The following is a 22,362-nucleotide window of genomic DNA, read 5'->3' as shown; positions in this document are numbered from 1 at the left end:
ATAAAGCATAAAATAACGTAAAAAGAAAATTTCCCCATTGTTTAATAAAGAGATGGCTAACCTTAAATACTTTCTAACAAAGCCATTGCATAAAAAGATAGTGTTTATTAATATCTCAAAAGGAATGAAATATAAAATGTTTCCTTTCAAAAGGTAAAACAAAATGTCGAAAAAAATGAGCTGTTCATCATAAAATATCTTATTCGTCAATTACAATAAATGTCAATTAATTTGTAGAACAATATACAAATGTATATACAATAACTAAATAATTTTAATTACAAATTATCCCTCTGGTATGTTTTGTAATAATCCTTCATATATAAAACTATGATTTCTGATTGCCAATACACTTTGATACAATAAATTAAAACTTAATATTATATGTCCTGGCTTTACTTACATTATTTTACCAGCAAATTAATAGTTATTTTTATTACATTTTACTTGATTTGCATTAAAATTGATGGCAATCTATAAGTATAAAAAAGATGGAAATAACAATAAATTTTAACAGTTTTACCAAACCAGGAACAATACAATTTAGAACATGTTTAAAATTTTTGATGTTTCACTTATATCTACGGTACACACATTAAAAACCATTTTATTATTCATTATAGAGTGAGGAACTAATCGCAACCAAACTACAGTTAATATATTTGTTAAAGCATTCTACACAATGAAAAAGAAACACAAACATTCCTAAAACATTCCTGTCAATAGTTTAAGGCAATAACATACCAAGTTACAATTAAAGCAACTTTAAATTAAACAACTTTTCAAATTGTAAACTTCCCTTTTGAGATCAGAACTTACTTTTAATCTTACAACATATTATAGCATATGAAGATATGAAACCATATTTGTTTATGATATCTATGAATACAGAACAGTTGTTAGTTAAATAAAGCAAATGGTCATATTTACAAGGAAAAGTAAATGATTAATAAGTATCAAATGAATACAACCATTGGATTATTAAAAAAATACACATAAAGGTTGAAAAAAATAACAGAAATAATTCAAAAATTTATCCTTATCAATGTTTTCTATTATTTTCTTTTTCATGATACATATGGCTTAATAGTTTATACAAATTCGCTACATTGAAGACCTGTTGGTGACCTTCTGCTGTTGTTTTTTTCTATGGTCGGGTTGTTGTCTCTTTGGCACATTCCCCATTTCCATTCTCAATTTTATTATAAAGTATCAAAATAATACATTGCTACAAAACAGATACAATCTTATAAGGCTGGAAAAGTGGTAAAAAAGAGTAGTATCCTATTTGCATTGACATATTGTTCAATATCACATCTTTAGTATACATTTGATATGTTTTAAAATGCTAACAGATTTTTTCCTGTGTTAGATAACAAGACTTAATGTCAAAATATTGATTATACCACTTTTTGGGGGGGATAATTTATATCGGACACTAGTATAATATTATATAGGTATTGTTCTGCGACCTGAAGACTAATTACTTCACACATTCTTGTTGTATGGACACATTGTTGTAAAAAAATAGCACTTTCTAATGTTTTTATTGTATGAACAAAGGAACGCCTATGTAAGGGTTGTTCTTGAGGAGTAATTCAAATTATTAGTTTCAAATGAGTTCAAATAAAGTGAATTTCAATTGAAGTCTACCATACAGCCTTCACAATGAGTAAAACACATTTGTAATATTATAATATTTTTCTACAACCAATGTATTTGATCACCATTTTAAGCTATGTTGTTTTCTTGCAGTTGTAGTTATAAGAAAGTATTTATATTTTCAATGTTGCATTAACTTCTAAATCTTTTATAATTATGAGACATTAAGATTAGACATATATTAAAAATTCATTATATTTGGTTTCTTAGCTTTGTTTTAAGTTTGAAGAAAAAAATTAAAGCTAAACCCTTCCCAGAAGTATGAAGCATCAATCATTGCACATTGCAGAGAAATAATTTTATTTCATAAAAATACATAAAATAATCAATTTTTCTCAATGCAATGTATTGGACATAAATATTCACTATGTAAAAAAAATACTTATTTAATTGTTTTTTTTTCAAAAAAAGAAATTTGAAGTAACCACAACAAGCATTTGATTAATGTAAAATGATATATTTCAACCGATATTTCACCAAAAAGTATTAGAGCAATTAATTTAACTATCAAATCAAGCATTTTTAATAATTCAATAGTTTACTGGTTTTGATGCTTTAAAATACAAACTTTCTGGTTTGATTAGACATGTCATAATTAATTTGGAGAGACATTTCATACTGTGAAAGTACTTTAATATTGTGGAGTACTAATTTTTGTTTCTTTCCGTGAATAGCATTGTCTATGAAGGACAAGGTTAACTTTAGGCCAAATATAACCTTGTCACAAACTTTCTGGATCATGGTTGGCAACCAAAGAAAATAATGTTTTAAACTGTTCAGAATTATTGAAAGTATGCATATTTAAGCCATTGTAAGGGGAATTTCTTCATAACTTTTAACAAATGTGACAAAAATAAATGATAGTTTGTATATATAGTTGTATCAACACTCACAAACATGTAACTGTTGCTCAACCAGGAAAACTGATACCTAAGAATAAAAGGACTTTCACAGTAATTGATAATTGATTTAGTGAGGCATGTTATAACAGGACTAACAGCATGTTTGTGGACTATAGCAGTTAACAATCACATTAATAAAAAGTTGCACATAAAAACCCACGGATAAAATAAATCTATAATTTTTACTACTGTTAAGAACTGATCGTTGATAGAGCTTTCTTTACTTCTTCAAACACCTAAAATTAGAAAAATAGAAAAATTACAGAATATTCTTGATAATTTTATTAATCAAAATATTATTAAATATTTCAGATCGTATGTCAACTAGCTGTTCAAGTATTATATATATACAAGTTATCACAAATCTTTACCACTTTTTTAAATAATATTTGCCAATTCAAGCATTACACACAAACTCTTTATGGTTTAATTTGAGTTTAGTCATTATAGAACCTTAGTGAGCGTGCTCACATACCCCACGTCCCCACGTAGTCACTGGAGAAATAAAATAACTGTAAGAAAAAAAATGAATCGTAATTTCCTGTCAATATGCACATCTACATAGTTTTTCCTTATTATCTACAAAGTTTCATGAAATTCTGTCGTGTGGTTTCAGACTGTTGCAGAAGTATTGAAGCAAATAAGTTCAAAGGGGCGTAACTCCTAGAAAAAAAAAGGAATTGTAATTTCCTGTCGATATGCTCATCTACATTGTATGTCCTTATTATCTAAAAAGGTTTCATAGAATTCTGTTGTGTGGTTTGAGAGGAGTTGCGATGACAAGAAACAGGAATGACGGGCTGATGGACAGACGGACTGACGGAGGGGTCAAAAACATTATACCCTCCACAACTTCATTGGTGGGGTATAATTAAATGAATGTTTCATACAGAAATGAAACCACAGATTCCCTTTAAAATCAATTTTGTAATCTTAGGTTTCTTGGTGTCAAATGTAAACATTTGCTTTCATAATATGGCTAAATCACTAATAAATATAGATATAAAAGTCTATTAAAAAGACCAAACAGCAAACTTAATATGTACTGGATCATCTAGAATAGGAGATAGTGGGTAGATTAAGAAAAAAATATGAAAGTCTTTTAAAGAATAGCACAACAATATGAAATACGAAGATGAAGTATTATAGCCAACTCTTCACAAGAGAAAAATGACACAGAATTAAAAACTTTAGGTCACTGTACAGCCTTAAACAGTGAAATGAACTACAGGCTCCTGACTTGGGACAGGCACATACAGAATGTGGCGGGATTAAACAAGTTTGTTGGCGTGTAACCCTCCCCCTTACCAGGGCCAGTATTTACAGCACAGCATAAGAACAAACTATGCGAAACAATAAAGGATAAACAAATATGAGAAACTTATATAAGATGGCAATAAACAAAGATGATGTTATTAAATTGTATAGCCTTCTTCAGGGTTACAATCATATATATGTGATAGATAGACTCACTAAAGAAGGCTATAAAAGTGTTCAGCTTATATTTGTCTAAACAATAACATATATATCACTTACATCATCTGTAACCTTTACACCATGACTTAATCACTGTTACACCTACCTCATCTGTAACCTTTACATCATGAATTAATCACTGTTACACTTACCTCATCTGTAACCTTTACACCATGACTTAATCACTGTTACACTTACCTCATCTGCAGATTTCTCAGCACTAATTTCTTTTAATAAATTTAATTTTCTATAATATTCTATAATTGGCATTGTGGAGTTTGAATATGTATGTATTCTGAAAAGAAACAAGACTATAATTTGCATTGCATTTAATTTTTTGAACCATGTCTATGCTAAAAAAATCATTGAAAACTGTTTGTTCCATTTCTTAAAAAGAAAAAGAAAAAAAAGCTAGTTATCTTTAAAATAAAGATGTTGAAGAAACTTAACAACAACAAAAAATGTAGATGATTTCAATATCCAATTGTGAAATTTCAATTGAAATATAGCAATATTCCAACAACTTCTGTATATTGTTTTACATAACTTTATGTCTCTCCAAGGTCGACACAATATTCCAGGTTACATGTAGGTTACAATAAGAAGCTATTTGACAAAAGATTTCTACTGGAAAAGTTGATATCATCTTTATACTACAGTTTAACAAACACCAGCATGATTTGGTTTATCTTTATGAGCGGGTCAATTTTCTATAGGTTTTTTAGGACTAGAAACCATTCAAGACATATATGCAAACAAAATAGATCTTTTGATATTATGACTGTTTAAACAATTTTCATATTTGACTTGAATATTTAGTTTGTAAAACTCTGCGCTCTATGGTTTCCTATGCATTCATGTGTTCACAAATGAACGAAGTAAATAAACAAAGGTTAAGACATCCATGTACAAAGTTCCAAACGATGGACAGACAAAACAACATGTTGCAATATTTAAATAGATTTGTGATTATTCAATGTAGAATATCTGTGTCCTTGCAGTAATATATAATATCATTATGATTGAAATATGTAGAATATCTGTGTCCTTGCAGTAATATATAATATCATTTTGATTGAAATATGTAGAAAATCATTGCAGTGTAAAGTAATGCAGTGTAACCTGTATGAATCAGACCACTATGGAGTTTATAACATCATATTTAAAGATAAATATGAAGAACCAAAAGCAATACCTTTTCTTTAAACTATCCATATTGTCATCTACTCTACCGCTAGTCTGTCCTCGGCTTAAACATCTCTCTATACATACCTAAAACAATTTGTGAATGAAAAATTGATCTCATTACATTACATGACATAGTTTCAGTTATATCATCATATAAATTATAACATGCGTATGTGTGAACAATCTTTTAGTTTGGAGGACTGACTTTCATTTGCATCATTTCGATAATCTTTGATAAGTGAAAGCACTGTTTGAGTTGAATTAATGGTTAAATTTTAAGGTATTTGAATTTTCACATCAGTATTTTGGAAAAAGTGAAAATTTTATGCATCAAAGCGCATTTCTGGATTAACCTTCATCAGGAACACTCAAAGTCAAGGATGTATAAGTATCTTAACAGTGAACAGCTAAAAATATCTTATTCTATCATTTCAAAGCCTTACATTTCATTATATAATATATTGCCAATCATCATGACATCAATCCAATCTCACATTACCTGAAAGAGACAAGACTGCATACATGGAAATGCCTCAAACTCATTTACTGACCATTGTTCATATGTTAAAAATTTTAAAGATAAAAGATTTGAACAGGTATATGACATAAACTTAACATGATCAATGACAATGAGGTGAAGGTCAGATAAATTTCCTATTGAACTGTTATATAGACTTACTTCCTCTGTGCAGTTGAAAAATAAAACCATTTTCACTACTGATATTTCATCCATTGCTTTTTTCCATCCTTCTAAATTGTCCTGATTTCTAGGAAAGCCATCAATCAAAAATGTGTCTTTTCCTTCACTTGTTTCCATTGCCTAAGAGAAATATTAATTTTGAATATATTAATCCTAATTGTTTCTATACTAACCAAATTATCCAGTTTTCCATATAATTAATGTTTCCAAGGGGCATAACTCTTTTTAAAATAATTTATCTGCAATGAAATCTCATCAAAAACATTCCTGATATTAACCTATGATATAAGTTTCATAAAAATGTTGGAAGAATTGTAAATGTGAGAGTGCTAACAAGACCAACTCTATAGATCAAGGGACAGTATTTCTATATTTAAAAATTCTATCTTTCAAAAAAAAAAAAGAACATGTGTTTGTATTGTGAAAAAAAATGTCAGTTAAATAATTTGGAATTTTGTATCCACATATCATAGTTATTTTTTTGTTGCTATTTATTTTGGCAATTTTCATCTTTAACCTATTAACTAACCTATCTTATAGTTTTCAGGATAACAGCAAAATATAGTTTAGGGGAAATAACTTCAAAACAAGGCGACATATTTTTAATTCTAATTTCAGGGCAGATACATCTTGTCAGGCAAAGCCTTTTTGCAATTAACTTTAAACCTAGCTCCTGAAGTTTTCAGTATTTCAAGGTCAATAACTCCAAAAAAAAAATTAGATGTGCCCACAATTTTCAGAGTGGATACTGTACATCTTTTCATGTTGATTATTTTTGCATTTAATAATTTTAAGTTAGCTCCACTAGTTTTGAAAAAATGGCAAGGACATGCTATAAAAGTTATAAAAAAAAGCATTTCAAATCAATGACTCCAAATAAGTTGGGCAGATTTTAACCAAATCTTCATGGTAGATTGAACTTGTAGTGCTGACTATTGTTATATATGTCAGTTTTTCTATTATTACTACAGTTTTAGAAATTTTAGACCCCTTTGAAAAACAAGGAGGCCATGTTGGTTTATCAACATTGACAAAAATAACAAATTTTCAGTCTTTGTAGTTGATAGAAATTGGATGCAAAATGATGGCAAAAGCTAAAATTGCCTTTCTATTATCAATTCTATATATTAAATCAAGTGTTTCTAAAAACTATTAGAAAGATAGTAAAATACTTGTAGTTAATGTGCCTTTCCTTCCAGTTCCAATGTTTAAATTCTTCATTTTCAATATAGAAAATTGATTACAAATTTATCTACTAGTAATTCTGCTTAAACAAGATCAACTTGAATATCCTACCCTTCTTAAGAGAGAGCATGTTATTTCAACAGGTACTATAGTTCCATTTTTTATGTGAGACTGTATTTCCTCCCCAAACTGGGATCCTTGTCTATTTCTTTCCTGCCTTAAAAGATCACCAGCAGATAAATGTACATAGCCATATTCCTGGAAAATAAAAAAAAAACATGTATTTGACATAAACATACAAACATTGATTGATTTCAAGGCAAGTAATTAAACTTTGATAAAATATTTGGTAAAATAAATAAGAAAAAAAGAGAACATAACATTTTAAGTATTTTCTTAATGACTGAGGTTATAATTGTGCTAATGTATACACCTAAAGACAAAACCATATTGAAATCATGATTCCCCATGAAAACACATTTTAGTGTAGATAGATGGACATAATGGCCCAACATTATTATCTAATCCACTCGATATTTACAATAAATTATAAATTTGAAAGGTTCAGCAGTATTTGATCAGAAGTGGCAGGGGCATCCAACAAATTTTATCAGCTAAGATACAACACATGCAGCATAAAATTTCTGGACTTGTTGGCTAAAGTATGCAATGCACAATTTTCAGGTTTTTCAGTGAATCAATGCTTCCTTTTTTTAAATTTTTTTAAAGACATAAAATCAGACTTCATTCCCTCTTTAGTTTTTCTGTTTTATTTTGTTGTTATTATATATTCCACATCTTCTGTGTGTACAAATAGATTTGCATATTAAAGTCAACATCTGTCATCATAACACTGTTTTCATCGATGGATTAATGTTCTCAAAAGCTGCAATCATTACTCTTGGCTATGGTGGCCAGTCATTATTGGTGGAAGTAGCCTGTTTACCTTTGACATGTTAACTGGTAATCCATGTCAATTAAGATCAGATTTGAGATGCTGCCAAGAGCTCTAACTCACAACTTCAGTGTTGACAGGCTTGTTATTTACGTAGGTGAACTAAATTAGACCACTCAGCCGCTGAGGCCCCCAAAAATAATTTGTGTAGAAATACAAACCTTGACTATTTTCTCACACTGGGTACCCTTTCCTGCACCAGGACCTCCTAGGACAAACATTACATTGTACTTCGCCATTCTGTGTGAAACAGAGGTAAACAAGGTCCTAAGTCCAAACCCTCTCACGATCTGTTTTAAAACCAGAATGATGAATTTCTGTGTCTTGATCTAAAAATAAATTATGTAATGGCTTAGTTTGTATCTCCTGCCACAATAAATTTATCATCATGCTCACATATACAGTGGATTTATTATTAGTTGGATACCAATTTTCGTGGGAAAAGGTGAACCAAATCTTTAACAAATTACATCATTTCAATCATTTAAAAAAAAAATAAGGCTGTTAGTTTTCTCGTTTGAATTGTTTTACATTGTCTTATCGGGCCTATTATAGCTGACTATGCGGTATGGGCTTTGCTCATTGTTGAAGGCCGTACAGTGACCTATAGTTGTTTATGTCTGTGTCATTTTGGTCTTTTGTGGATAGTTGTCTCATTAGCAATCATACCACATCTTTTTTTTTATATTTGTATACAGAGATTGACAAAACCACGAAATCAAATATCCACGAATATGCAAGTTTTCAGCAATCCACAAAAATTTAAACCTACATAAAATCACACAAGTTCATGCTGGGAACAGTATATCTAATGAGAAATGATTCATTGAATCTGATAGGCTTTTCAGTATATAAAATCCCAAACTTTACAAGACTTCGATTGATTTAAGGATTTCGGAAAGGTCTGACTGCAAAACCATCAAGATAAAGTAACCATATTATTACAAACATTTATCAAATACAAGTTTATCTTTCAGCAGGTATATTCTGTCGTAAAAATTTCCAATATAAGTGTGATTTATTTGATGTGAAGAGCTTTACAATGGTTAGTTAAATTTGCAGTTATTGGGAATGCCATTTGAGTCATTTTTTTATTACCATGTTTGCATTGGCAGTCAGTAGGCCCCCACTTATGAAAGTTTCTGAATCCACCACAGACTGATTCTGTACCCTTCTTGGATGAAATGTATATGATTATGACAAATTTGAAGTGACAGATTAAAAGTTTAATACATTGGCATCACTCGTCATGCTCATTACATAGTTTGAAAGATACTTATTGATATTATTAGAAATTATTAAGATACATTTGTAATAGCAAGAAATTATTTAACACATTCCAGTTTCTGTATCTGTTATTTCATATTTACTTTACATCAAATATAAAATCAGCTATAATACAATGTAATAAGGTAGTGTCAAGTCCTGTTATATATGTTCGTTCCCATAAACTTTTAACATCACAATTTAAAAAATTTGACGCCATAATTAACACCATTAAAGAGTGATTGATGCTTGATGTCAGAAGGTGATTTGGAGCAGATCTCCTTTCATTTGGAGACAAAACTCAGCTAAATACCAAATATGATTATCTTCTGCCTTTCTTTTACAAGTCTTAGTCTTAATCATGACATACTCGAACATGAATGGGAGCATACATGATTTTGAGCGAACAGACCCCTATTCCTACTTACATTGACTTAGCTTACTTAGGGTATCAGGTCTGTTCATGCCCAATACACCTTATCACTTTAGTCTTTAGATGTGTCCACAATACACCTTATCGCTATTTGTCCGCCATTACTAGAAATCACACAGGTTCCCGTAAAATTTTGACGTCATAGAACAAAATATCTGACGCCACAATGGAAAAGTGATTGTTGTTTGTGTCAAAAGTTCAAGTGGCCGGGTCAGCCAGGATTAGCGATAAGGTGTATTGACTATTAAAATAAACTATTCCTGGCTGACCCGAGATTCTGTTCCGCTTGAACTTTTGACGTCATACAACAATTTCTTTTCCATTGTGGCTTAGGACATTCTGTATTATGACATACAAATTTAACGGGAACCTGTGTGATGTCCAGTAACGGCGGACAAAGAGCAAATTAAGGTGTATACACGTTCGCACCCAATTTTTATTTTTAAAATTGTTTTATTCAAATTCCAGTTGAATTACATTTGTTAATATACATCTTTATACAAAAAAAAAAAAAAAAAAAAAAATGAATATAAATTTGAGAATTATCATATATATACATGTATAGTTCACTGTGTCTAAACCGCACCGGCAAAATTTGTTCGGACTCGATGGTATCTAACATCCGGCACAATGACGGAACATTAATAGACAGAAGAAAGCTAGGTTTCTCCTTATTTTCTTATTTTTTTTATGATATCGAAGAATATAAATACACATACAACTATTTTCTATTGTGATATGCAATATTTTTTACAACCGTTCTATATTAATGGAGAAATAAGTAAAAATGCACGTCAAAATGACGAATTGAGTGAACCTTACCTCGAAATTGTTTAATTTCTCTTTAAATTGTTCACATTGTACGGAAAGAAAGGTACGGGAAGATAGATATTGACACGGAGATTGCAAATTTAGTTAATATGAGCATCTCAATAATTGTAACTCTGTGTATGGAACGAAAGAAATGGGTCATGTCAAAATGGAACTGGCCGGTTTCGTCAATGTATACAACCCGGTTTCGTCATAGATTTCAAAATGCATAACCCGGTTTGGTCAAATAAAAAAAATCACAATCGCATTACATTATAATTGATTATTTAACTTCAGCGTTCAAAAGGAGTTTTGTGGGTCGTTCGAAAACAAGTTCGTTCACCGGACAGCGGCTTATTATTTATATGAGTCTCAGATTCAAATAAATAATAAGCAAATTCCTACTCTTATAGAACACAAATATTTTAATTTTACTTTGCATTCCGAACTTTTTTAACAGCATATTGAGATTAAAGCTCTCTAAATATGAGTTTTCTATATGAGTTATGGGAAAATATGTTGAACATGTTTAAACTTGAAATTGAAGTTTACGGTCTTAAAAATCGAAACACACAATTGATATGTGATTTTCTCGCACAAAAGAATGGACACCTTTATAAGTAATCTAATCATTGCATGTATGTAATCTTTTCTACCATCGTTAAAAATAAATCTTCTTAAGGATAAACGTTGATAATAAGACAAATGTATATGCATGCATAATCGACATAGAAAATGAATGTAGGATTACAACTACCATGCATTAAAATAAAATTTATTTATCACTAGTTGTAACTATACTGCTATGTACAAATTAGTATAATAGTCTCAGGTCATCGATAAAATTCAATAATAATTATTTTGTTAACATTATTAAAAAAAACCGAGTCTGTACTGTCGCCATTGTGTTATGATGATCGTACACTGAGGTTGGTCAATATTTTTTGACAATATATACGGACAGACGGATTCAGTTTATTTCAAAGTGGGCGTATTTCGAACAACTTTTACATACCGCCGAGCGTAGCGAGTCGAACAATATTTTGATTATTTTTTGCTTTACAAAATCGTTAAATACAGGAATCAATATAGTTTTGGCAACCGAAGGTGGGGTCGGGGCGTGCAACCTATACGTCATCTAGATTCGCCACTTATCTTATAAAGTGTATACCGAATTAAAATATTGTAATAAATGAGAAAACATGGACACCCGGGAAATCGGATTATGTGAGTTGGATTATGTTTATTATAATAAATGCCGAATATCAAGTTCTTTTTATCGATTTCTATACATTTTTCTCAAATATATATAAAAGTTAAATAGGAAAATGATAAGGCAGACAAATATACAAATAACTCGACTTGGCCGATATCCTAATAAAACTTATTGACCTTTAATTACGATTTTTTTTTTCATTTCTTTGCGTTTTTACACGCCCGACCCAATTTTGACAGGACGTATTATTGTATACACCCGTCTGTCCGTCCGTCCTTCCATCTGTCCGTTCCTCCATCTATCAGTCATTCGGTCCGTCCGTCCGTCCGTCCGTCCGTCCGTCCGTCCGTCCGTCCGTCCGTCCGTCCGTCTAGCTATCCGTCTATCTTTCTGTCCAGCGTAAACATGTCGCACTGTAACTTGAGAACAGCTTATCTAGTTTTCATGAAACTTAACAAAGTTATTTCTTGAAATGGTCAAACGATTTTTAAACCTTTTAGTGAAAATCAAATTAAATCTTTTTTGAGTTACAGAACTTTGTAAGTAAAACAGGAGTGTGTTTTTTTTTAACATGTCGCGCCATATCTCAAAATGATTTATCATTATTGCATCAAACTTTACACACTTCTTAGTAATATAAATCTTAACTTCTGCATACTTTAAGGTGATGTTTTAAATTTTGTTTTTTAAGCGTTAATTAGGTTTTCTTTGTAAAAAAAAAAAAAAAGGGGGTCACATACTGCGATGTATCTCAAAACCTATATAAAAAAAATATCATAATGTTAATGTTAAAAAAATAATTAGATATCAGTGTTTGCTATTGAGTATTTATATTCCATTTAAAATTAGTTTGAAGATCAGTGAAATAACGGATACGACTTTCATTAGGAAAATGTGTAGTACTATAATTACCTACAATGTATGTAAATAAATGTAAACACGCCAAGTTTACTTTATAATACATATATATTTAAATTCTTTCGAAAGACAATGTTCCGATCCGTGTTAACGTTGCTTTTCATAAATTGTTGGTTTTAAAAAAATATAAAAAAACCGGGTGATATATATAGACGAAACCGGGTGTTGTGTAGTAAACAACAATGACGAAACCGGTGTATTTTTATTTGACATGACCCATTTCTTTCGTTCCATACACATAAATACAAGTATTGAGATGCTCATAATGACTAGTTTTGCAATCTCTGTGTCAGTATCTATCTTCCCGTACCTTTCTTTCCGTACAATGTGAACAATTTAAAGAGAAATTAAACAATTTCGAGGCAAGGTTCACTCAATTCGTCATTTTGACATGCATTTTGACTTATTTCTCCGTTAATATAGAACGGTTGTAGAAAATATTGCATCTCACAATAGAAAATAGTTGTATATGTATATATATTCTTCGATATCATTAAAAAAATAAGAAAATAAGGAGAAACCTATCTTTCTTCTGTCTATTGATGTTCCGTCATTGTGCCGGATGTTAGATACCATCGAGTCCGATCAAATTCTGTCGGTGTGGTTTAGACACAGTGTAGTTTCTTTTTATTAAACTGATGATTAACAACAACCACCCCCCTTTCAAGATTTCTTTAAAAAATATATTTTGTGGAGATTTGCCACATTCTAAATAACATCTGTAGATACTACAAGTATAAAATATGATTTAAACACAATGGTGTTACTTATATCTGTATTTTCTTACTCAGTCAAATGGATTTTGAAGTTTTTTTCAACGTGACAAGTTAGCTACCCGGAAATGACAAAAGAAAAGAACAAAGTTGAGAGGGCATGCGCATCTAAAATTCAACTGGAAGCGCCAATGCGGGGACTTGAAAGGTGAGATTTATTATGTGAAATGGAAAAAATTGTGTACTGCTTGCAAATCAGAAGATATATTTCGTTTAGGCAAACTTTGATGAGTCTAACATTGCGTTGAATAAAGTTTCAATGACCTAAAACTTAATAGAAACATTTATTCATTTTGATAGTAGATGGTTATACAAAAAGGTGACTTCCGGTTGTAAACAAATGTGTTTCTAACGATTTTTGTTACTTTTTCAAATGGGTTTCAGTATTTTGAAGTAACATACATATTATATCAATGAATAGTTATATGAAACACACGAAGACAACTGTAAGAACTATAAATTAAGCTTCATTATCAAACGTCAAACATTCGCGGATGTTGTCAAACATGCACCAGCGTGTTTGACAACACATAATTTTATTCAAATGTCAACTTATTTGCATTCAGATTTGAACAAATATAGTGGCAAGAACTTGTTTAACTTTGCAGAGAGTTGTGACAAATAAACATTTATTTTGGGAAAATAAATAGATGCTGTATTTGGAATTACCACTTGCTTTTACCCATTTACTAATCATGGACTGTCAATGAACATACATGTACATGTATACTCCAAATATGACAATTCCAAAATCATTATCATTGCACAACAAGATTTTATATAAATTTAAAGATACAATGTAAATACACTAATAGTTATAGAAATGCAACTCTTACCACTGTAAACTTTCTCCATTAAAACTATACTTTTTCCTATCTTTGATGATAGTTTTTCGCAAATTTTTATTAAAAAAAAATATAGATTAACTTGAAATTCTAAATAACAAGACTTTAATTGAATCTCTTGAATTGTGTGATTATGTCTGTAATTAATTAATTACTTGGTAATTGGTTAATCCAATTATTTAATTATCATTTGTGTTATATAATTAAACAGCTTGAAAATAATTGTGTCATTTGATTATGTTTTTTTATCAAATAAATTCCTTATATTTAATATAAAATAAAGCTGCTTTCAGTTGTTAAAAGCCACATTTCTCATACGGTTAATGCGATGTGATAGTGATAATATTTAGTTTGGTTTTAATTTACTGCTAACAAGATCAATATTTATACCAATAAAAACAGTATTTAAAGAAGATTTAATTTCAATTACAGTGTTAAATAGGTAATCTTTTAGAAATGAGTTTATTTAAAGGATTGATAAGTTTATCCAGATAATATCTAAATTTCCAGGTTGAGTTAATAACATCACTGTAAAATTATGATGCGCTATTCTGTTTGAAACAAGTTTCCTATGTACAGGTCTATTTCTCAGATACTATTCTATTATCTATTTGTTACAACCTATGCACCTAATGCTATTCCTAATTATTATAATTAGTATTTAGCATTATGTTGCATATATTCAATTTGGTGTATGGAATCCAAATATAAGGTCAACAGAAAGAGGTCCTTATTTAATGGATCATTGATATAAATGTTAAGTTTATATGATACATGTAATTGTGTTCAGCTTTTATAAAAAAAAGTTTATCATGATCAGTAAAGCAAGTGATACATTTCCGCGTCCACATGTGCACTCTTGTTTTCAAATATTATTTTTTTTGTACATGTAGGTCACCACCACCATGAGTGCTTTGATGAAGATGAAAAATATTTCTGGTCAGCAAACATGTAGATTTGTTGGAAACAATTTTACAGAGGAAAATAGGTATGTATTTGAGAATATCTGCTATTACCTGGACCATTTAACAAAAGAATACCCAGTCAAAAGAAAATGAAAGGTGCATATCCAGTGTTCTAGGATTCCCATTACCCGTTACCCGGGGTAAGTGGATTAGGACAACGGGTAAGTCATTTTTTAGCCTTTGTCACCCGGTGGTAAGTCAATTTTCAAGTTCGGGGAAGCCGAAAAACTCTTGAAATTTTCCGGTCCTCTTCAATTTTCCCATATCTGCTTTTTATTTTTATTAAATCACGAGAAAAAACTTTGATAAAAGATCGAAGATTTTGTCGATGTCTATCGGCGCTTTTATTCAAGCACTCGTTTACTAGGTGTAATCAAGCGCAAAAGAGACCACATTCTTCTCCTATCATTCTAAAAGTCGGTCATGGTGTCGGTAAAATCGGAAAATCCGGATTGATAACTGGTGCTTAAATCGGGACATAAACAATTTTTTTTCTTGTCATCGGAGGAAAATAAACTTACAGTTGCATTTATTATAGCTCTTAATAAATGACATAGTAATAACTATAACATATTTGTCAAATTTAGTAAGAAATCGTTTTTTTTTTTGCGCCGTCCGCATTGGTTGGCGGATTTAACTTTTAGATGTGGGTAAGTAATTTTTTTATTGATCTTACCCGTGGTAAGTCAAGGTGCCAAAAAAATCCTAGAACACTGTGGCATATCACTGGTTCAGATATACATGTATATATATCTTTTCCCAGGGAAATTATGCACATGGTAACCTTGGTTCACTTTGAAGTATAGATATTTTGAACAATGTTATAATTACTTTTTGTATGATCTTGAAAAGTATTGGCAGTGCAGGGATCTCCATGGATGAAAATTGAACGATGGAGGAACTTTCACCATCATAAACGGTATCTATGCCGTACAGTGTAGTGCGATTCAAAGTATTTCATCCGTCCACATAAGGATAGGTGAACATGCTAATTCATTGCTTATCTAAATAATATTTATTTGAATTTTCATTATAAACTCTATATAAAAGTATATATATTTTCAATAATTGCTGTTTGTAACCCTTCAAAGGCCAAGCCCTCATGCCCCCTCCCTTTCCCTTAGTTGAGAATGACCAATAGCTATCACGAAGGTCCCCATGTAGTTTTCTTGCTATTTTTGGTAATTGTTATGGGGGTTAAAAATCATGTGGAGCTTATTTTTCACGGACACTGTCAAATTCAGAAGTCATGAACCCAGTACTGGTATTGCTGTTTTGCAGCAACGACAAAACGAGTCGTACGGGTTATGTAAAAGGTTAAAAAGATTTGTAAAGCGAACGTTGTCAAATGAAAAGGTTTTTAATTTATAGTATAATCTTTTTTAAATTTTTATCTAGCAAATCGATGCTATGCAACATACATCTTTCGAGTCTGAATAGAAACTGGAAACGCAGATATATCAATTTGATTGTAAACTACGAAATGAATTCAGAATTACGATACGATATTTCTTTACAGGAATTATTAAAAGTTTTTACTTTTTAACTTTTAAAGTAATTCTATATTATCGTTACAATACAGCAGTACTCGAGTTATTTGCGATGAAATAATAATTACTGTTTTACGTCTTATTTTGCACTTCTTAAAAAGAGGGATGCTGATTGCGTAAGTCAAAATAAAAGCATGTGGTCGACTTGTTAAACTTTGTAACTGGATTACTAATTTATTTATTTAATCTGAATTATCATAAGCATTTGTGGAAACTTAGTTAAATAATTCGACAAATGAATCGTCTATCTTCAGATAATATTCATCTGTCTGGTTTGTTGATCTACCTGAACAAGCTCAGGTACAAGTGATTAGCGATCTTAATCCGGATATCCCTCAGCCGTTTGAACTGTATTGGATTATACTATAAAAAAAAAGCCTGAGGGTTATGCAATTACATGCATTTAATTATAATTGCAAAAAAAAAATATATGTCAAATGGTTACCCGACCAACCCTATCTTGAGCGCCGACCCTAAGCCATTTTTTTCAAATCAATAAAATGGGAAATAATCCAATCATTAAAATTATGGGTAAACTCGGCCCATGATCAACTCAGACCATGACAAGACGAAACTGCACACTAAAAATCATGTCACAAAAAAGAAAATGAAAAAATTAAATAAAATGAAAATACCGACCTATCAACCCTATTTTTTTAAAGCATGTAACCTTAAACAGACATATATTTTTTTTGGCCTTAACATGTTCTTGTCCTGAATATGCATATTTATTTGCTGCAAGATGTTAGGCAGCCATCCATCTGACAGCATCATCTAAATATTTGTATCAATTAATGAGTTGTTAAGTGTGAGGATTTCCAGATCTGTCAGACACCTACATGTAATTCCTGTGTTTAGGATACTTAGAATTAAGAATGTTGGACATGCTTAGCATAACAAGGCATGCATTTTTGTTGTTTTTCCTATTCTTGAACCTGCTTATTATATATAAACAGTTTATTGAAAAAATGAATTTTGCTAGTTGGTTTGCTCATTTATGTTGTTTTTAATGCATTTAGATGCCTCTTTTCAGAAATACAGATGAAAATATGCTGAAATTTCCTAGCACCAAAAACATTCTTTGGGACCATACTAGTGTAGGAGCTGATTCCCTGATTAGTATTTCATATTACAGGTATAATTTATATTTCACTTGCCAGTATGTACAAAAAATTTGTTCCGGCCTGACATTTGTTCCGCCTGAACAAATTTCATAAAAAACTTATATCGCAGAAAATATGTTCCAGCGCTATACAATTTGTTCCGGAACTAATTTTTTAACCAAATGTGAAATAAGTTCTGGAACACAGCCTGACAGCTCCATGAGTTTTGTTCCAATATTGAAATTTAAAAAAAAAGTGAAATAAGTTCCTGTGATATTAGTTTTGAAAGAAGGTATTTTATAGAAATCAAGGAATATATTCTGCTCGAACCTATTTCACAGAAAATAAGTACCTTTAACATATTGCACAGCAAAATATTTTATGAAATAAATTATATACTGAGTGCCAATGAAAACGCAACACTTTTGTTTTTCAAAAAAGTCTGATAATTTTTATTTATTTTATATTAGAACTTTGTAAAGTTGGTTGAAAATGACTTTAAAGACAATTGTCGACAACTTTAGGGTTGGGTGATTTTTGGAACAAATGCAAAGTAAGGGTTATTTTGAACGGACATAAACCAAGTTCACCGCTTTTCAACATACGCACCATTTTCACGATTTTGTCATTTAAAGCTTGGCTAATGTCATGAATTTTCCCGCCCTTATTGTAAGGAAACTGCAATAAACATCTGAGTAAATGCCAGGACTTTCTGACAACCAGCGACATGCAGTTTCGGGCATGATCCAATGAAGCCTTTCACAGCATACAATAACCCAAATCATCCACAAATTCAACAAAAATGGATCAGTTAATGATAAGCCACATCCCGGGGTTCAAAAAGCAAGAAACGCTCAGCAAAACCGATACATTTGGTCTTTAACATATCCGATATCGACTCTGATGGATGTCCAAAGGTCACGTGAGTTCAATGGTGGTCACGGTAGATCCTATGGAGCAATTTCAGTAAAGCACCATTTGCGCAGAAATTCAACGGTTAAAGAGGACCACAGTCGACATCTAAACGGCTGTCTGGTGTAAACATCGAATTCTGTAGACCAAAAATCATTCATTATGTACCAAAAATCATCAGTGGTGGTTACATAGACGTTTGGCACCAGCCTTGGCTTGAGTCAGCTTGAGTTTGCTTTACAGGACAAGTGGAATAACATTCCTCGAGATCACATTAAACGTCCGGGATGATCAATTCCACGGCGCTGTCGAGATTGCGCTGCACAACGGGGTTGTAACATTTTTAGTTAGGACTGTGATTTGATGATTCGACATTGGATGTTTCGTTTATCTATTGCGCCCGAAAGATGACAATGAAACATTTTTGTTTGATATCGATCTATTGTTAGAATTGTTAATTTTCAAGAACAATTCAGTTTGAAAGATTATGATTTCTAATATAAATTTTATTTTTGAAAAACCAAGTGTTGCGTTTTCATTGGCACTCAGTATATAGAAATTGTCTTTGAAAAAAGTTCTCCCAGAACATATTTCCTGTGAAATAAGTTCCAGTGGAACTTTTTTCACAGGAACAAATTTTGGCTCACACAAGCACCAGAAACATCATAGCCAAGAATTTTACAACAAAACGATTTTAGAGAAGTTAAGTTAACACTTATGACCTAATCTCATCAAATGTAAAGTTTTTTTTTTGGTGCGAACATACATTGCCAATCTAAAATATTTCACAAATTTAATGAAAAACAAGCAAAATCAAGAAATTTTACAAAATTTACAAATTTCATAATGGTTTATAACCAGCATGACCAGGGAAATTTGTTAAATGCGAAATTTAATTTTTTGGAATAACTTATCTCTTAGTAAAAAAATTACTAGTTCATGTAGTTTGAGAATATGTTAGGTAACCTAAAAATTTGCTGTAATATTTGAGCCAAATAAGACCCGTTTCTCCTCTACTTCTATACTGGTTTTCCTAATCAGTTGAGCTTCATTTTGACTGCAAATTCTGGTTTTTGTTTACCAGGCATTTGGACAGGTGACCAGGGATGTCAATATTTGTCTATCCAACAGCATAATTGATTGATAAGTCCAATTGTCAGGGCACATTTTTCGAAGCTATCATATATAAAATTGAGAATGGAAATGGGGAATGTGTCAAAGAGACAACAACCCGACCAAATAAAAAACAACAGCAGAGGGTCACCAACAGGTCTTCAATGTAGCGAGAAATTCCCACACCCGGAGGCGTCCTTCAGCTGGCCCCTAAACAAATATATACTAGTCCAGTGATAATGAACGCCATACTAATGCATGAGAAGGAAAAGTTCCCTTTCGGTACGATGTTTTAAATTTTCATCTACAGTTATGGGAATAGTAAAACAATTATCAAATGATTGAAATATGAAGAGTAATAATCCTTGATTGCTTGTGAAAGTTAACCAATATGCCTGAATTTTAACATATAATCTTGACTTTCAGAAAACCAAGATTATGTATATCTGAAAAAGTTCTACGATTTGCTCATCGGCACATTGAGAGTAAAGGAAAGACATTTTGTGGCTGTGCTCTTGTTGGACAGCTAAGTATAGATGATGGTTAGTTTATATGAAATGTAGGCAAAATGATGTTATACACAAATCATGCAAATCCTTTAATCATTAATGTAAAAAGTAATTTTATGTAAAGAAGGGTTTTATTCATTCACTCTAGACATCTATTTGATCTCCTTTTTACAGCTGATAATCTACATTATCGGTCGTCCCACTATCTATATCACTCTGTTCAGCTCTTAATATTATTCAGTATCATGTCTTTGTGACGTCAAATACGTTGACCCGGCCTTAATAACTTTGACCCGGACATATCAGCGACGTCATAATGTTTGAACCGACGTTAATAACTTTGACCCCAACTTATCAAGTCATCTTTTGTGTGCTGTGAAACAAAGGAAACATTTCTGAAACACGCAAATATAGCCCGATAAATCGATTATCAGATTATCTACATATTGATATTGTAAAATATCAGCTGCTTGACATTATATGAAGGCTTTTTGATCTCGTTCGCTACGCTCACTCGACAAAAAGCTTCATATTATGTCTCGCAGCTGATATTTTACGATATCAATATGCAGATAACCTGATAATCGGTACATGTAACTGCTGTCTATCCCTATATTTCTGACAATAATTATTATTTAGAACGACTTTTTACATCAAAATTATAATTTTAAAAAAACACGACAATTTTTTTTGATAACAAATGCATAGAGTTGAAACCTTTTTGCTCTATTAATAAGCTTACTCAGCATCATCAATGAGATATTATATCGAGAGAACCGTTATAATTTCATACTTTATACATGACATGTATATTGACCAACAACAGAGGGTGTGTCAATGTTTGTACAGCTTCCTAGGTTAAAGTTAAAGGTCAAAAACTTTGGTTTCAGTTGACAACCCCATGTCCTTTAGTGAAGATATAAATATCATCTCAATGATGTCTAGTACTATATAAGTTATAGTGTTTGCTATTGACCCCTACGCATCCATTGGAGTCAGTAGGGAACTTTATAACAAATTCCTGCGCACAGGACTTTTCTTGCCAAGTTTTGTTTTAAAAAAACCAACGAAATACAATAACATTAATAGATGATGTAATCATTAATAGCAGATGTGACACCATGATACCTATGCAATCTCCTGTCCCCCTACATAGTGGCCACCATTTGATGGCATTAAACTAATCCTTATTGTTATAAATGGTATTAATTTTGTTTGTATTTTGTAGATGGTGAAGGTTTGACATTTACACTGGATAGATTTGATCCTGGGGGTGATTCATTGAATAATAGTTATTCACTGACACCTGGTGATTTGGCAGTACCATTTCAGGTTTGTTATTTGTGTAATATGATATCTACTTTGAAAAATATGAAATGTGGTCTTGTTCATTCTTTAGTCATGTTAGTTTCAAAGAAGCAAACAATATTTGCCACTTCACAAATTTGTATTTTAAAACATACCAAAAAAATTTGTGAATTTTGATTTAGCCAATTTATTTACATTATACATTCATTAGTGATTTGTCTATTAACAGGTGATGTTAAATTCTAAAAATGATCGTCAAAGTTCATCAGATGATTACCTACAGGCTTTACAGGTAACTGATTGGAATAGTATTAATTGTTACATCCAAACTGTTCACTCATTTTCTTGTTTTATTGAATTGTTGATTTAGAAGAATATCAGTGAGTGACTTTCTTGTCATTATAGAGTGACTGTAAGGTACACATGTCTGAGACTGTCTGCCAGGAATCTTGTCATTATAGAGTGACTGTAAGGTGCACATGTCTGAGACTGTCTGCCAGGAATCTTGTCATTATAGAGTGACTGTAAGGTGCACATGTTTGAGACTGTCTGCCAGGAATCTTGTCATTATAG

At 31.2% G+C, this 22,362-nt stretch overlaps 2 protein-coding genes across 2 annotated transcripts in view; one reads left to right on the top strand and one right to left on the bottom strand.

Moving 5' to 3' along the window:
• Window positions 1-24: 24 nt before the first annotated feature.
• LOC139503150 (UMP-CMP kinase-like) lies at window positions 25-13,602 on the bottom strand. Its single transcript, XM_071292887.1, has 7 exons — window positions 13,499-13,602; window positions 8,230-8,397; window positions 7,225-7,371; window positions 5,908-6,048; window positions 5,236-5,312; window positions 4,239-4,335; window positions 25-2,800 (listed from the first exon to the last, which is right to left on the bottom strand). The coding sequence occupies exons 2-7, from the start codon at window positions 8,305-8,307 to the stop codon at window positions 2,756-2,758; spliced, it is 585 nt and encodes a 194-aa protein (XP_071148988.1). The 5' UTR covers window positions 8,308-8,397; window positions 13,499-13,602; the 3' UTR covers window positions 25-2,755.
• Window positions 13,503-22,362, top strand: part of LOC139503142 (SCL-interrupting locus protein homolog) — a 24,365-nt gene continuing 15,505 nt past the window's right edge. The window contains exons 1-6 of the mRNA XM_071292875.1: window positions 13,503-13,632; window positions 15,223-15,317; window positions 17,878-17,979; window positions 20,399-20,514; window positions 21,710-21,813; window positions 22,019-22,081. Of these exons, the coding sequence (XP_071148976.1) occupies window positions 15,235-15,317; window positions 17,878-17,979; window positions 20,399-20,514; window positions 21,710-21,813; window positions 22,019-22,081 (468 nt within the window). The 5' untranslated portion in view covers window positions 13,503-13,632; window positions 15,223-15,234. The remainder of the gene's footprint in view (window positions 13,633-15,222; window positions 15,318-17,877; window positions 17,980-20,398; window positions 20,515-21,709; window positions 21,814-22,018; window positions 22,082-22,362) is intronic.

Source organism: Mytilus edulis, chromosome 1, assembly GCF_963676685.1.
Source record: "Mytilus edulis chromosome 1, xbMytEdul2.2, whole genome shotgun sequence".
In the NCBI taxonomy this organism is placed as follows: domain Eukaryota; kingdom Metazoa; phylum Mollusca; class Bivalvia; order Mytilida; family Mytilidae; genus Mytilus; species Mytilus edulis.
This window is presented reverse-complemented; position numbering and strand designations above follow the sequence as displayed.